Raw genomic sequence first — 17,231 nt, 5'->3', positions numbered from 1 at the left:
GGTGCTCGCTTCGTGATTTTAACCACATCCTGAGGGATAGCTTTCCTCATTGCAACGTCTGTGTAGGGGCCCTACGAGTCAAAAGGGATTGAATACCAGCAGTGCAGTTCAATGTGAAATGTTAGATTAAGGCAGTGCTTTCAGAGGAATACACATTATTCTTCAATGCGTGGATTTGTATGTGAACTAAGTGAGTGCGGAACGAGAAAGCCCTTGAGTTTAACCTTTTGAAATCTCATGTCCAGAATGAGCTGGGTACACAAATGAATGCAGCTGCTTACCTCAGCTCAGTACTTTAGTAACTGTTATCCGCATCAAAACCGGCATGTAATTCTGCAAACCCAGTGATCATAGTTCAAGAGGCTGTGGGTTGAATGGACGTGACTCAAATAAAGGAGCTCTATTGCTTTTCTTATACTAACTTTCCAATACTAAAACAGTTACAGGCGAATGTAATGCCCAAAGAACAGGTTTTATTTTACTGTTAAATCAATGTGGAATCTGTATCTCATCAGTGAGAGGCTAAACTCATAACATGCATCAATTCTAGTCTGACTTTTCAACTAAAGGTGCCATTGTTTTCTCAGATCTCAGTTTGCACATGTGAAAGTCAACAATTCCAATAATGCATTTGGCAGATCAAGCCCCTCTGATAACTTAATAACCGTGCGAATCCCTGAAGTTTCTTGCCTTTTAATAATTCACCTATTCACCTATTGGATGGCGAAAACCTGAATTCGATCGTAGATAAAGAAAGGGAAGAAAATCGCTAAATCAGTAGCATTCTGCTTCTACATAAAGCATTACAGACGGAGCGGTGGAAAGTCTGTGGATTCAATTTCAGCGACATGCTATTACTCCTCAAATCAATCTGCTCTACCCCCAAGAGTCTTTGTCAAAAACGACTCTGTTTCAGCTGAATTTCTCAGCCTTTCATTCAAATCCAGACACAGGGCCGAGCGCAGGCTGGTTGATTACAAAATTAGAACTTGAAATCACTTTGAATGTCTTAGGCACCTGGCTCTATCAACTGCTGCACACATGCTTGCTGTCATAAGAAATAGGTTACAAGATACTATACGTTGGAATGCCCTTCCTATAGCTATCTCAACCTCTATTCTTAAAATGCCCCTCTGTCTCCTAAAGCGAAGCCAATGTGCTTCACTAATCTAATTTCTGATCTAAACCAAACCTCAGCTGAGTAATTCAAGGCCATGCGCCCTATTGGAATAACAATCTGAGCTGTGTTTTATTTTTTCAGGAAACAGGTAAACAAATCAAATGACACCTGGGAAGTGAACCGTGGTGTCAAGCCAAGTGAGTTAACATTAAACTTCACAGTTAGCAAATCACATGGGAAAATCTGATCCCACATGACACACACAGAGTCTGACCTTCTGCCAAAAAGGGCACCCGTAACGCATATAAACCTAATTGATAATAAATTAGCCAGGTTTTACTGCATTTTGCTATCCTGGGAGGGCACTGCTATTCGGGCTGATGCTTTCACAATGCCTTTTCTATTTTTAAAGTACACAATTCAAAAGGTAAGAATGTTGCACCACAGTTTAATTATGTAGTTTCTTTGCTTTGTTAATGCAATTTGCAGGAAGCCTGAAAACAACCCATTAAGACTGGCTAAACTACAAATGGATAGCTACATTCAACGCATTCATGTACAACATTCATTTTCTCTGATGTTCCCAGTGAGCATCCATTAAAGCAAGGAGCTTTTAACCGCATGCAGTTACTTAAACAACAGATACATATACTGAAAGCATAAATTAAGCATCACTTTTCTTCAGTTAGTTTTTTTAATGGCAGACTGTTTCCTGACCGGTTTCATTATGCACTCAAAAAGATTGGAACGTGAATGCTAATTTAACTGAATCTGTGTAATTAATGTTTAATTCAATAGATATGGCTCCTGAAGCCTATTTGAGAGTTTGCAATTGCAAAGGCTTTGTATAGCAAAGTAGGAAGATAAAGCTGAAGAATATTTAGACAGCTTCCAATTTTGTGTTTTGCAACTGGCTTCTATCTTTTGTCTGAAACAATATCACATTGCCCTAGCCCTGTTTTCATTTCAAAGATTGCTTCTATTCTCCAAACGTGGTTGATAACAATATTCTGGATGTTTTAACACACACCCATTGACATTTCCCTATTTAGTACACAATTGTGAACAGCACTTATGTCTCCATTTTAACTTTGACTTATAACAGCATGATTTGCATTTATTTTACATCCCTTCAGAAATAATAAATTCAATGCACTGTCCAAGGAGGCTTGTATTGCCTTGTATACAATAAGTATTTAGACAGATACAACTGAAAGTAGGACACATCATTATTATTATTTAGTCATTTAGCAGACGCTTTTATCCAAAGCGACTTACAGAGACTTGGGGGTGAACTATGCAGTCACTTACAATAGGACCTCAGTTTTACATCTAATCCGAAGGACGGAGCAGAAGGAGGTTAAGTGACTTACTCAGGGTCACACACAGTGAGTCAGTGGCTGAAATGGAACCTCCTGGTAACGAGACCCTTTCTTTAACTACTGGAACATCAAGCCTCCCATTTTACCATCTCATTATGTCTGAGAAAACAATGCTTAGTTACAGGGTTCAGTACTGCTGTAGGTTAGCCGGAAAGAGAGACTTACGCAGTGCAGAAGGCGGGGGTTTCCTTTCTGGGGCTGGGCTGGGGGGGCGTCCCTCCTGGCGGGATGAGAATCGAACCCTCAGAGTGCCGCGCTCAAGCTCCTTCACCTGGGGGCAGCACACACCAACACACTCTTATATTGATCCAGTAACTAAATGCTTTTCAAAGCAAGTAATGTTATTTATTTTAAGTAGCAAATTTGCCACAGATGGAAACTCATTTAGCTTTTTATTACATAAGTCATTGTAAGAACCAGTAATTATATAGCACTTATCTTCAGTGCATTCCAGCAACAACTGAAGATCGTTGTATTTCAGGACTGAAGCAACTTTAATGCACCCTCAAAACATCCAGCTATATATCATTCCTCAGTAACAATTAGGTGGGATGTAGGCATGTATGTGGGAGTTTGCCATGGAAACGACAGAGCTACATCGTGCCTGTGAGTGCAACACGCAAATTGAATATAATAACGTCTGCGCAAGTTATTTTTTTTTTCATAACTGGACTACAGAAAAAGGACTGGCATTCATCTGGCAAGCAAACACACTCAATAGTTGTGCCATTTGTGTTATCAGTGCTACAAAATGTAACCACAGTCAATGATGTTTGATGCTAAAATCTTGAAAAGGAGTTGACAATACCTTAAGCGTTGTGCAGAAACTAGGACTATAAGACATCAAGTGGAGACAGAGCTAGGACAGAGTGGTGAAAGTATGGAACTGGTTTCCTAGTCATGTTCCTGAAGCGAAATAATTGCTCCATAGTTCTGATATCAGCTAGTAGGAACCAGACCAGCACCGATGGGCAGAGTGGCCTCTTCTCGTTCGTATATTTGCTTGAACTTAGTGAGCTACTCCTCACCCATTCACATGCTTATTATAATAAACAGATCAAAAGTTTTTCATGTGATTAGGAATAGTGCTGTTCTTAGAATGTGGCAGGTTGGAGGCTGATTATAGCAGGGGGGGCTTACAAGGGTGTCAGTGACAGGCTGTCAAAATGTACTACCAGAGGCACGAACAAACCTCTCTCTCAAAAACTAGTGTGCTGTGTATCTTGACGCCAGCTTAGACTCCCTCTGAATAATGCAAATGATGAATTTAGTTGCTAAAAAAAACTTTTAATAAGAGCACCAAGTGTTGCGCACATCTGTAAAACTATTCCAAAGTTGCAGGAGAATCAAAAATTATGCAAAATAAACAAGGTTATGACAGTTGCAAAGCAAATAAAAGATGAATTTAGGAATGGAGGGGGATTTAATTGTGAATTTGAATTGTTACAGGCACGATAAAGGTAGTATAATTAAAGGGAATTGCAAAAAAAAATACTAAACTAAAATTAGTTTCACATACGGGTAGTAATAGTCTCTGATGATGATAGTTTGCATAACAGACCAGTGAACAGATTAGAAAACTGTCAATTCCTTATGCAGAGGAACACATTGCAGATTTTGGAACTGAAGCATTCACATGGTCATTTCACAGAGTTTTGTGCCCTTACTTACCTCAGGGGAGCTCATATCAGTAGAGGTCGCCTTGTACACCATCACGCTGTTGGGGTTTGGTAGGGGTCCTCCCTGTAATGACAGGCTGACTTCAGAACTGCCTGCTTCCAAAAAGGGGTTCCAAACGGCCCAGCGCACAGACTGCATGTAGGCTGTCTTGGAGAAAGAAGTGGTGGAGGACATCTAGAGGAAAGGAATACACAAATTAATACATGTCACTGTTATTATACAGGGGACGGTTTCCAGATTATTCAACATGACAGGCTTTTGGTAGCCTTCTTGAGCCGGTTTTAAAAAAAAAAATGTTAGAAGGATTTATTCTGGAGCCTGTCTTGTTAGAAGACAAATTGCTCTTTAAATGACCATACTTTGAACTCACTGATCCTGTGATATGGTAGCTAAAAAAATGTGCCGACCTTTCGAATCACATTATTTACTATTGGTGACAAAGAAATCTGAACAAAGGGTATTTTTAAAACATTTATGTCTCTGACAGTTTTTATTATTTATATCACAAGCTGTCCCTATACGCCCTTGGAGAAAAAGCAAACAGCTTTATGACAGCTATCTATTATTCAGCATAAAAATGCCAACAAAATGTATATTTAGTTTTAAAAAGTATTTTTCAACTGGCTGCCCAACATTAAAATCTATTTAAAATTCTGGAGCCGAATCCCACCAGCATATTCCTATATCCTTAAATTCACTGACCTGCACAGAAACCTCTTTTAATTAAGAGTACTGAATTAAGTGTTGGCAAAGTGGATGTTAATGTTGAAATGCAAATTCTCATACTGATGCTCAACGTCATTTTCAGAACTATTCTATTAGCAAGATTCTATAAAGAGCAGTAGTCTTACACACTTATAAACACAGCATATCCTTTAAAGCTGAGCAAACTCAAAGTAAATAGGTTAACAGCCACCTTTTAAAATGAACATAAAATAATCAAACATCCCTTGAAAAACAGCAAAGCCTGTTCACCTACCCTACCCTATTGATCCTTACACAAAAACACAAAATTGAATACTTTAAGCTTGAAAAGATTTTAATCAAAAGCTTTTAAATTCTTTAAATGAAACATTAATTATTTTTGACAGCTGACTAGGTAATAAAGCCATTCATTTGTATGCCTTTTTAAAATAAATTATAACAGTCCGTAAGGTATACACAAGGCAAAATGTACAAAACGCTGAACTAAAACCTATTAAAAGATATTTGAAAATATTCAAACTTACACAAGGAAGTTCCTTGCTTTGCTAAGGTACGGATCTCTACATGTTGCCAATGGTTGCAGCCAGACTTGCTGATTATACAATGAAGGAGATTGAGATGAACCCATTAATCAGAATTCATATCAAGTGTAAGACGTGTGTCAGATAATCCAAGGGTGTCTATTGCAGTGGGAAAGAGGAAGGAAACAGACCAGAAGCTGTTTTTTAAGGCTTTGGAGAAAGTTGAGCTTCTAACAGTGGATTGTACCAAATGTTGTTTCTAAATTGTCTGCACACTCCGATAAATACTTATTTACAGTTACATAGAGTATCAAGCAAACTAGTAGCCCACAGATTTTGCACATATGTTTATTGCTCAGACACATCCCTTGTGAAATTGTAAATTCAAACTTGCTATGGATCCTCATAAAGGTTTTTTGTTTCTCTAAACCACTGTGGCCAATTATCTAGAATGATGTATGCAGTAACATTTTGGATGCCATTAAATCAATGGGGTTCTTATTTTAGATCATATAATAATAATAATAATAATAATAATAATAATAATAATAATAATAATAATGCTCTACAATGCACAGCATTAGCAGAATCGCTAAATTCAATTGTCAGTTGTACACTACCCTCCAACAAGTATTGGGATTGCTCTTTGTCTACCCAGCCCCCCCCCCCCCAACCACAGATCCTGATAAGGCAAGCATCTTCAAAGTTGGAGAAGGCAACCACCCTTCTCTGCCCTAATTACAGAATCAGAGCTTAAGAAATCCCATGAAGACAATATATTGATTGATTGACTGATTGAATATACACTGGTGGCCATGGAGTTCTTTTCAGCTGTTCAGTGTATTCATTTTATATCTGCCAACGTTTAGATCATTTAAACAGAACTGTCTATACAATCAAACTCTTAGGAGCTGAACCCATACAGAACCTATACAGTTGTGGCTACATCATGGCTCCAATGTTTAATACAAGGATTCTGGACTTGCTGATGTTTAGAGCTTGTAAAATCAGCAGAGGGGAATAAATCTACTATCAGCCATTTACTTAAAAGCTATCGCTTATCATGTTAAAACGTACCATCTCTCACTCTGTCACGGGATCCTAATTTGTTTAGCCTCCTGCCAGCCTCCTACCTGCAAGATGTCAAAAGCTGCCACTCTTTCCAGACTGACACTGACAGATCTCAAATCTCAGAAAGTGCTGGAGTTTTGGCAGTATGGTAATAAACGGCCAACCGTAATTGATAAACTACCATACTTGTGAGCTCTATTGGAAAATTACAAGGGGAAAAACACCAACTGCAACTGTTAGGGGAAGTTATTCCCTTGGGTTAACAGCTATATACACATATATATATATATATATATATATATATATATATATATATATATATATATATATATATATATATATATATATATATATATATATGTATGTATATATATATATATATATATATATATATATATATATATATATGTATATATATATATATATATATATATATATATATATATATATATATATATATATATATACCCTTCTCTTATTTACTGTGCACTCAGTTTTTCAATTATCTATTATTATAGTCCCAGGCAAGTTATTAGACAACTACAGAAGCTTGCATAGCCACTCGACTCTTTACTTTCACTTCGAACCCTCGATGTGGACCGTGACCCCTGAAATACCAGTCCTTGGGAATGTAGAGAAATGCAATAACACTCCCAGGCGCTTCTCTTACCAGATTTAAGTTTCAAATCATGCAGCTCTAACAGCAAGGAGAGCAAGCCCTCAGGAACAGTATAGCTTCATTTATAGAACTTTATTTTTTGTGTAAATCCACTGATGCATGTAAAAACGTCTTGGGAATTGTCACAACTTTTTCTAAACATTAAAGTTTAAAAATGCTGAGTTTGTGGATTTTACTTTTTCATCACACAAGCAAATTTGACTAACGCATGACAAAATATTTGAAAATATACTCAACTGCCAGCATGATGGCTTAGCATTTAGCATGGAATTAGGTCATTTTACGGACTGATGGAATTTGAAGGGTAACAAAACTATTTGCTTGCAGCCTGGTTAAATACTGTAAGGCTACTGCTTATTCTGAATACACATCCTTGTTGAAAAGTCAAAACCTGGCTACAACACATGGGTTACCAATCTTAAATATTCCCTTAGGATAGGATATTATAATTCTAATGATCCCATACATTGGCTCGGCAATCCTAGACTGACATAATGATTTAGGAAGAGAGAAATATCTTCTTCTATGGGCTGTTCACAATTTCAGAAAACCATGGGATGAGAACAGGAGGAGACACAGTGAATTAAGGGGTTCATATTTTTTTGCTTTGCTCCTCTGCCTCAAACACAACATGCAATTACTGCTAATGCATACGGGCAGGTCTGGTAATTATAAGGCTGACTGATTGTTCCTTCTTATAACATGTACTCCACACGGGAACGTACAAATGAACAACAAGAAGAATGGAATAATCTGCAAGCATATGGCATCAGAGGTTAGCTAGCCTCTGTGGCACAGTGAACTGCCTGGGATACCCTCTGAACACATTTCAGAGTGGCGTTTGGTATATTTTTAAATAGCAGAAAGAAAAAAAATGAAGACATTGATAAAGACATCTCGGCAGAACGTATATCTGTGTGTTTTAGTACTGCTAAAGTGTTATCTACAAACAAGGACCACAAAGATCAAACGGGAGACAATTGAAGCCAACCCTTTCCCATTTGTTGTAGTTACACACTTTTTCTCTTCATACATATATTTAGCACATCAGTATGCAGACTGTAACAGAATATTTCTTTATTTGATTTTGACATAAAGATCAATGTCTGACAAAGGTTCAACCCAAATTCTCAAGTAAGTATGTTTCCTTCATGCCTTGTGGCCCTCAATTTTTCTATCCTGATGCTGATTTATTGACCATTCAACCTGGAAAGCAAAAATGCAGTGACGATGAAGTATTTCCTCCTTTTTTTAACACACATTTTTCGATATGGGAGCTGTGTGGCCCAGCACTGCCTACAGCATGTGTGAGTTATGAGGCTCACCCATGTGTCAGGTGAACCCCACATTCCATCAGCCCCCAGGAGAGCACAACTCCAGATTAAATCAGCAACCAGAGTCATAAAAGCATTCATTACATACTCGCCTCCGTCTTTCTTAGAAGTAAAGCACTCAACGGGGTGTTCCAGTTCAAGGGAGTGCTGATCAGTTATCTTTGACCATGGCTTAGGAATAGCCAGTTCATTAAAATAAATAGATATAGCAGCCGGCCTCCTCACTGACTGTTTCCAACAGGCATGGGACTGACTTGGGGAGAACAAGGTGGTATTCACTGTACCTTCTGGGAAATAATTGTTAATAACCTTGGCCGGGTCTTCACATAGCCGTTTGTAGACTACTAACCCTTTTAATGTACACCTGCCGTGGTTTGGTGCCTGGGATGCTTCATCTCCACGGTGGTGCTACACTGTTTCCTGGACGCTGCATGGATGATGATTTAGATCCGATTAACATTCCCACATGTGATTTTGCAAACAAACCTTGATTAACTTTGCATCTGTGGTATGTCTTGAATGCAATTAGCTAGCCCCCGATATTAAACTGTATTGCATTACATACTGTAACGATTCCAAAAAAAAAAGGGAAAAACAGAGCTTGAGCATTTAACACAAACCTAACGTAATTTACTGAGACATACCTGTGCATCACTGATTATCAGTTAGTCTGAATGTAGGTTGGTGAGGCTGACCCTGTAGTATTATATTCCACCTAAGCGCTAGAAGTATAAAAATCTAAATGGACCCAATCTTGTTTCTCCAGTCTTCTAAATAACTGAGCGAAAAAATAAATAAAATTAAGTCTCTTCGGTATTTAGGTGTTCAGTGGAGTGCATGTTACATTTTAAATTAACACTGAAACCCATTGGATTTTATAATTGTGATTACTTAAAAAAAGGAATTTAAAAAAATGGGGGCATTCTGATTGACGTCAGGCATTCTTTGTTTGCGAAAGCTGCAGGCCAACAAGGTCATTGAAATACAATATTTCTTTGAGAATTAATAACTTCACACACAAGAGTGCCTTTGCATATTCGTAATCAACAGCGATACTGAATGCCACGCTTCATATAAAGCAGTAACAGATTTCCTGGAAGGCATGGCTTGGAAACGGAAATTTCTTTAACCTTAATGGTGTACCAGATACCATGTTTTAAAATGAGAATGCATGCTTGCTGTAACATGTGTTACCTTTTACAAAACGTTTGAGACCAATGTATCCCATGGAAGTGCAAAATGGGGAGGCTGTAGCCACAATTATTTTAAGCAAGGTGTGGGTATACCATACTGCTGCCAACTAAATACATTTTCATAAAAAGGTCCCAGGTTCAAAACATGATATTTGGCCAATGGAGGCATGAGGAAGCAGTTCTGGTCCCACTGCTTTAGTTTTTTACTCACTGCCCCTGGTTATTACAGCCTGAATAAAATAAAATCACTCTTTAAATGATAAATCTCTTCCCTGGGGCCCAGCGAACCGCCAACTTTATTTATTTTTCATGATAAAAACTTTCATTTGTTGGCTGATACAAAGTGCGTAAAAAGCTTTAGCCCTATTGTGTTTGCCACACAATTCCCAAGGTCAATCCCTGCTCTGATCAAGTTTCTAGATCTAATGCGTTTATAAATGCGAGTCCTGGAAGAATCAAGTGGCATCCAAAACAACCGAATGTGTAAAAGGCTCAAATATATGACAGTTTTAATTTATCGAAATTACAGTTAAACCAGTCCTCCAAATTTAATAGACATGTAACAGAGGCTTCATGTCAATGTGGTCAAGTGCTGAGAAACAGATTGGAGAGTTTTAATACATATATTATTCTTTGTGTTCTTAAATCATAATTTATTTCAGTTTATGCACTCATGAGCATGTTTAAAAGATGGATCGTTTGTAATCAGTATAGAATGGACCACTAGTGATTTCTTCACCTGTGAATCACTGACTTTGTTAAAGATTTACTATGGAAAATATCTAACAAATTCACTGTTTCAGTTAGTTCAGTGTTTGGGTTCTTTCACTTTATGCACTAAACTAGTTTCATAATTCAATCTGGAAGAGATACTCAAGAGAAAATCACTGCAGTCCTTTCAAGGTCAAGTAAATAAGCAGTGCTAACACTGACTGTTGATATAAATTGCAAAATGCCACACCATGAAACCAAAATGCATCGCACCAGATGTAGCAGACGTGAGAGAATGGCTTGCATAAATTTGAGAAAAAGCAATTAACTTAATTATCACTTGTAATGTATGTGTTACTGTTACCACTTCTTCAGTTCTCTGCAGTTTCCAATTAAAAACATGACTAATTATTTGCCATTTTTAGATCCAATCAGGCAGGTCCATATACTTAAATGTTAGACAGATTTTTGTTCCCCCTTTCATGATAGGGTTGTTATTTGGCAACGTCAATAGCTGTCAGTAACTGTTAAATGGACACGAGGCTTTATCGTTTAAGTTAATAATCCAGCGGTCAATAGTAGTTTAAAGGGTAGATAAAGATCTTTATTTTATTGTGTTACATGTTCCCATGTGTTGCTACAACTGTTTATGTAAGGTGTGTGCATTGTTTTAATTTTTTCTTTTTTTTATTTTGTGCCAGCATGGACCTCTCAGAAATACATTTCCCATCATCCTCCTGCTCACTGGTAAATCCATCTCAGTTACATATGTGAGAAGGAGGATGATGGGAAATGTAGTTTTGAGAGGTCCATGCAGGTATATGGGAAGCCATCTTGAGGCAGGGAATGCAATTTAAAAGTTTAAAAAAGTGGTCAAAATGTAAAAAAAAAGAAAAATTAAAACAACACACACCTTACATAAACAGTTGTAGCAACACATGGGAACATGTAACACAATAAAATAAAAAGATCCTTATGTACCCTTTAAATATCAATAACTGCCATGAAATGCACAGCGTTGATCATTAAAGAAAATGGAAACTAACATTGCTTACATTTAGCATCCACAGTCATACTTTAGCTAAATCATTGCAATGAATATTCATTTGACCGCACAACCTCCCGAAAAGGCAAGCCAGTCCAATTAGCAGTTACAGGCTGATAGCAATTTCATACACACCAATTTTACTCTCCAATTAGTTCAAGTAAACTGGATTTAATAATCCGGCATCAATGTCCCTTCTGTAACATTAATTCTTTATAGTTTCGAGTTTGTTGCTTCGATATTGGTTATGCTGCAAATTTGTTTTCCTTTTTTATTGTAGTTTTATATTGCAGTCCTCAGCAGGGAAGAACCAATGCACATCAATATCATGTATACAGGAGATCCGGGATTATATGTGGTACATTAGTTTTATTCAGACAGCAGAGTTCTGCCTAGGGAGTAATTTGTATTCCTGGAGCAAATAGAGAAACTACATCTTATGGGAGGATTACCAGATTCCATCAGGTTCTCTTGATTAATGTTCACTCACGGCAGTGAGAAAAAAAATCCAACATGTACTCAAATACTGAATTTAGGCAGAGTGGTAGATGAAGGGGTTGAAGAGAGCCAGAAACTCTGACCCTCAAAAGACATGGCCCAACATGCTGATTTTCACCACTGCCAAGCACATTTTCTGCCCTGTCAGGAACCATCCCTTGCGTAAGAACATAATTCATGAACAGTGCTGCGAAAGGAATCGATTCCCAGCCGGCAGATCTTGAGTTCAGCGAGAGAGTGATTGCTGACAGGATGAAACTTAAAACCTGGGAGATTTGTGAACTTGCCAATGGGGGAGTTGACATTCGTTTTAATTGGACAAGTACTTTTGTAACAGTGTCTAAATGCTAGGTGAGATGGCGGTGGGTACGTGGCTGCTAATTATTATTATTTTACTAACAAATCACATTGAGATTAAAACCTCTTTTCAAGCGAGACCTAGCCAAGAAAGGTAGCAGCAGTACAATAAAACATATTACAATACAAACATACAAATACAAAAATAAAATACTTTTAAAACAGAGACAAGTCATACTCAATACAATCAGCAATCAGTTAGTGAGCATTCAAACCCATCATAGGGGAATACTGTACATTTTAAAATAAATAATTCAATCCATTTCAATATACTGCAGAATTAACAATAAAGTGATCAGATAAAACACCCCCTAAATAAGTTTACTTGCAACTAAATGAAATCTACAGAAAAGATGCCTTAAACATCTCCAGGTAGATCACTATCAAAACAAGCTCCATTTAGCCTGTCCAATTCAGACTGGCAGAGGAGGAAACGAATAAGAAAAATGCATGATGGGAAAATTCAGGCCTGAGCTAGAATTAATGAACCCCTGTCAAGAGTTAACAAAATGCACGCTTAGTGGGCAGCCTCACAACACATTAAAACAAACAAACCTTTCCTGTGTTTTATTTTCCATTTCATTTTCATCTGCCTGCTTGTGCTTTTTCCCCACTCCCGGGTTTGACAGAGAATTATTGTAGTCATTAATTTGCATCAGACCAAGTAAAAAGCTGATTGCAACCACCTGCCTGAAGACACACGAATGATGAGGTCACCTTTTGGTGAGTGCAGTGGTGTTAACAAAGCGTTGGTGACACATAGCTGACGAAGGTCAGGGCTAACCTGGGATTCAGGGCTGTGGGATAGCTTTTTAAAGGGCGAACTCTGGGTTTAGTTCACTGCTAAACAGCGGCTTCAGAAGTATCATCTATTAATCTCCTCACCTTTTAAGATGTGGCGTAATCAAACAAACACTTTGCCCTGATAGTGAATTCAGGCTCAAGTTTAGGTTAAAAGCTTCATTAACATGCAAACAGCTTCCAGAGATGATGCTGAAGCTAGCTGAAGAATTAAGTCCTTATGTGTGATGCTGTGCATTCGGCTCAACCAGCGCTGTACAATAGATGCCTGCTGTAATTAATTTGAATTGGTGCAAATTCAATACGCTATGGAGATTATATTTTATTGTTTTTGCTTGCTTGCTTTTTCTTGGTCTACGTCAAAACCGGTTGGAGTTAATGTTAAAAGAAATGGCAGGGTATTACAACAATTGAAATTAATTTCAATAGTGCATGAAGGCAGTGATTTTCTATCTTGCATTATTTTTGAGCCTTTGATGTTCTCAATTCATACTCCCCATCTAACATCTATGCATATGTCATGCATTTGAATGTGACTCCCTGAGCAAGGCAATGCTTTTTTACATTTTGACCACTTTTTAAAATATTTAAATTGCATTCCCTGCCTCAAGATTGCATTCCTGTGCATGCTGACAACTCAGGCATGTGTAACATGTTTTAATGGTATGACAAACGAGGGGAAAAGACCTAGAGACCAATCACAGCTTGTTCTGCAAGTTCTAGAACATTAAGACTCTCCAAGATTCTCCGAGAATTTTGACTGACCTTCTGAAACTGTGGCACACTAAACTACCCCTTTATACACTCAACTTCAATACTCTCTCTTTAGCCATGTGGACTATAGTAGATTAGATATTCAGCTTTTTGCCTTAATTTCAAGTTCTACAGCACCACCTACAGGGCTTTCATATATCACCATGATTCATCTGTGGTTGCATGTAAATGAGCAGCTTCTGAAACATTGCAAGAAAACTCTACAGTAGCAGCAGACTACAGAAAATAATGATCTCATTTTAATACTTCCCAAAGGTGAGAAGATTACAAAAAGTCTAATGCCTTGTTCTAGCCTAAAGAGGCTTGTGGCTTTAGAATAAAATAAGTGATAAGTAAATTCAGGGTTGTGCTTGGTAGACAGGAGGTCTACGTTGGTTCTTTTAGCTTTGCAAGGCTAGGTCAACTTCAGAGTGGATGTGGGGTGCAACCTAGTGTTTCTGACATAAATGATGTCTTGATTCAGATCTCCTTAGTTCAGTTCATCCTCCACTCCCAATTATGTATATGTTGGTGATAACTTTGTCATGACACTGTTATCTCTTAAGATCCCAGAGTACTGATAAGCCTCTAAGAATGAAAGACCTTTCCAGGCAAGTTAGACACCCATCCCATTTCTGAGAGGCTGTCACAATGATTTCCTCTGCAAAAACTACAGGCAAAACAGGGGCTCTGTGTAGAAAATGTATAAGGCACAGCTTTTCTTCTTTTTAAGTACTTTTAACAAATCACAAGAGATAACAACACTACCAAAAATACTTGAAAAACTTACTGACGTAGTCCTGCCTTATGGATATAAGTGCAGGAGATTATAAAAGAGCAGCTTTCAGAAAGAGTAATGATGAATCCCAATTCTGAGAATCATCAAGAATGATCATGTGAAGAGACACATAAAAAGCCATTTATTTTCCCCAGGTCACCTCCATTTGTAGAAACTCTGTTGTGATATTTTTGGGAAAGTCAGGGGGTATTCAAAGTCCAAAGAATTAAAGTGCATGTTAAATAACCTCCATAAAACAAACCAAAAAAAAAATCACTAGAATTTACTTTTGGAAAGTCTATCTGATCAAACTAAGAATGCATATCGCAATATTCGACAATATCCAGGAATATGATCAAATTATCCTTAACGATGGACTGTATATAGTTAAAAAAACAATAAGATGTAGGGTATAATGAGTTATGAGATCATAAACAACCTCTCTGACTAATTTGTTAAAGACAGTTTTAATAGGACAGTACCGCAGTTTAATTCAGTTTTTGCACTTACTATTATGTTGATGAATTGGCATTTGTATACTATGTACTACTGTATATGCAGAATCTTTTTTTTCTTATATCAAGACCCAGTTCTCCATTACCATGCATGTAAAGTAGAAGTCATGAAATCAATATTCCAGTAATTTTTAGGGCAACCTATTCACTTCCCAAAGCATTCCTATCTACGTTGGTACCAGAGATGCAACGCAGTGCTCATCAAACACTGACAGACGCTGTCATTCACAACTCACTCGCAATACTCCAAGGAATAAAACAAAGCTTTTTCAGAAACTTACATAATAAATCATTCATGGTTTTTAAGGGTCTATCCGTTTTTGAATTTCTGCAAATCATCTAAATATGAATGACAGTAGACCGACCAACAATGTATGACTGTTCATTCCAAAGAGATCCAAGCACCCAAAGGCCCTAGCCGCTCAGTTTAAACAAACAGTCTGAGAGAGGGGAATACGTTTCTCTGGCATGATGGGGTTCTTAAACTTTCAGCACAGTCTACGTGGTCAGTCAAAGAAATCATTTTAGAAGATTAAGCTTTTTGTTTTTCCGTGATCATCAGGCAATACAAGAAAGTTCAGTGGGAACCTTCCATTACAAGTACAATGGACTGACAATGTAAAAGGCGGGGGGAGTACAAAACGTTTTACATTTTTTCACATGATTTCCTAAGGCTCTCTTCCTACCATTCCACCCCTAACATAAGCCTCTTGAACATTGTCTTCTGCAGATAAACCTTTTTTCTGTACAGCAGGCTATGCTAAGTGACTGCCGTTTAGAGTATTTCATTTTCTAGTTCTTGCTGACTGACGATAGCCCAATGAAGAGGCACTTTCCCATACTTAGTTCCTCCCCTTATAAAAGTGTACCATGGTATTGCAGTTTTACTACAGTTATACTATGCATTTACCATACTTCGCCCTGGTTTGCAATGTTCATTAATATACCATTATGCTTTATTACACTTTGCTTTTACGTTGGAAACTTCTATAAGGATCTACCCAGTTGGCTGTAACTAAAGAGCAAGATGACTTGCACAAAGACGCACATTGAGGATTTCAATGCCAGGATCTATTTCATGCCAGCTCTATAACCAGGTTATCAAACTAACAGTAGTGTTTCTCCTACCTTGCCTTCCCCGCCCGTCGGTGCTGAGAAGACATATTCCAGCTGGAAGGTGATGACGAAGGCAGGGTGATTCACCATCTCCTTCAGCTGCAAACGGCTTCTTAGGACCAGCACGTGCTGTGCAGAGGAGCTGTGAGAGAGGAAAGGCCAGCGGGAATAGAAAATGAGGAATCCGACAAATCAGCCTTACATTCAAACATAAAACTATCTTGTAGGTTAATAAAAAAACGAATGCATTCAACTGAAATGACAGATCATTGATAAAACAGTTAAGGTTATTGTTAATATTAACACTACATGTTAGTAATGCTGCCACCACTAGATGTCTTCTAGGAAACTCTATGTAAATAAGCATGAAATACAAATCATGCATTTTTTACATGAACTTTCAACGAATCATCTACAGGCACTATCAGACACATACAAGGTAATAAACTAATGTAATAATAATATGTTTCTAGTCTGTCTAACAAGTAAACAAATGGAATCCAATGTGGAAGCTGAGCTGGCAGTTTGCTCCACTGTAACTGCATTATTACTGCTTGTAATGTGTGGCTGTTCATAATCGCCTCTTGAAACATGCTTCAGGACCAGTGGGATTTGTGGTATTACCCGAGTCTGGTTAGAGAGCCCTGTCTCTTGATGAAGCTCCCCGTCCTCCCCCTCGCCCCCTCAGCCTCGGGTTCCACCACCACCACCTGGGGTTTGTCCACGAAGCCCCAGCCGTTGTGAACAGCGATGTGCAGCCGCCGTTCCTGGATTACAACCGAGTTCCCATCCGGACCCGAGTCCTCCTGCGGGCAAGGGACAGACTCCTCGTCAGCTCCTGCATTGCTATTTCATTATCATTGTTATTAGTATTAGTATTATTATTATTATTATTATTATTTATCCAAAGCGACTTACAGGTGTTACAGAGCAGTACAGGGTTACAATGCAAGGTTAATCAAATCAAATCCA

The 17,231-nt window shown here is 38.0% G+C and overlaps 1 protein-coding gene across 1 annotated transcript in view; it reads right to left on the bottom strand.

Annotated features, from left to right (window-relative positions):
• The window catches only part of LOC117425763 (nephrocystin-4), an 83,972-nt gene that overhangs the window by 29,895 nt on the left and 36,846 nt on the right, over window positions 1-17,231 (bottom strand). The window contains exons 8-11 of the mRNA XM_058993124.1: window positions 16,884-17,065; window positions 16,272-16,401; window positions 4,174-4,356; window positions 2,668-2,773 (exon numbers count right to left, since the gene is read on the bottom strand). Coding sequence (XP_058849107.1) covers window positions 2,668-2,773; window positions 4,174-4,356; window positions 16,272-16,401; window positions 16,884-17,065 — 601 coding nt within the window. The remainder of the gene's footprint in view (window positions 1-2,667; window positions 2,774-4,173; window positions 4,357-16,271; window positions 16,402-16,883; window positions 17,066-17,231) is intronic.

The sequence above is a fragment of the Acipenser ruthenus genome, chromosome 20, assembly GCF_902713425.1.
Source record: "Acipenser ruthenus chromosome 20, fAciRut3.2 maternal haplotype, whole genome shotgun sequence".
NCBI lineage: Eukaryota > Metazoa > Chordata > Actinopteri > Acipenseriformes > Acipenseridae > Acipenser > Acipenser ruthenus.
The sequence above is the reverse complement of the archived record's forward strand: the minus strand, read 5'-3'. Positions and strand labels throughout refer to the sequence as shown.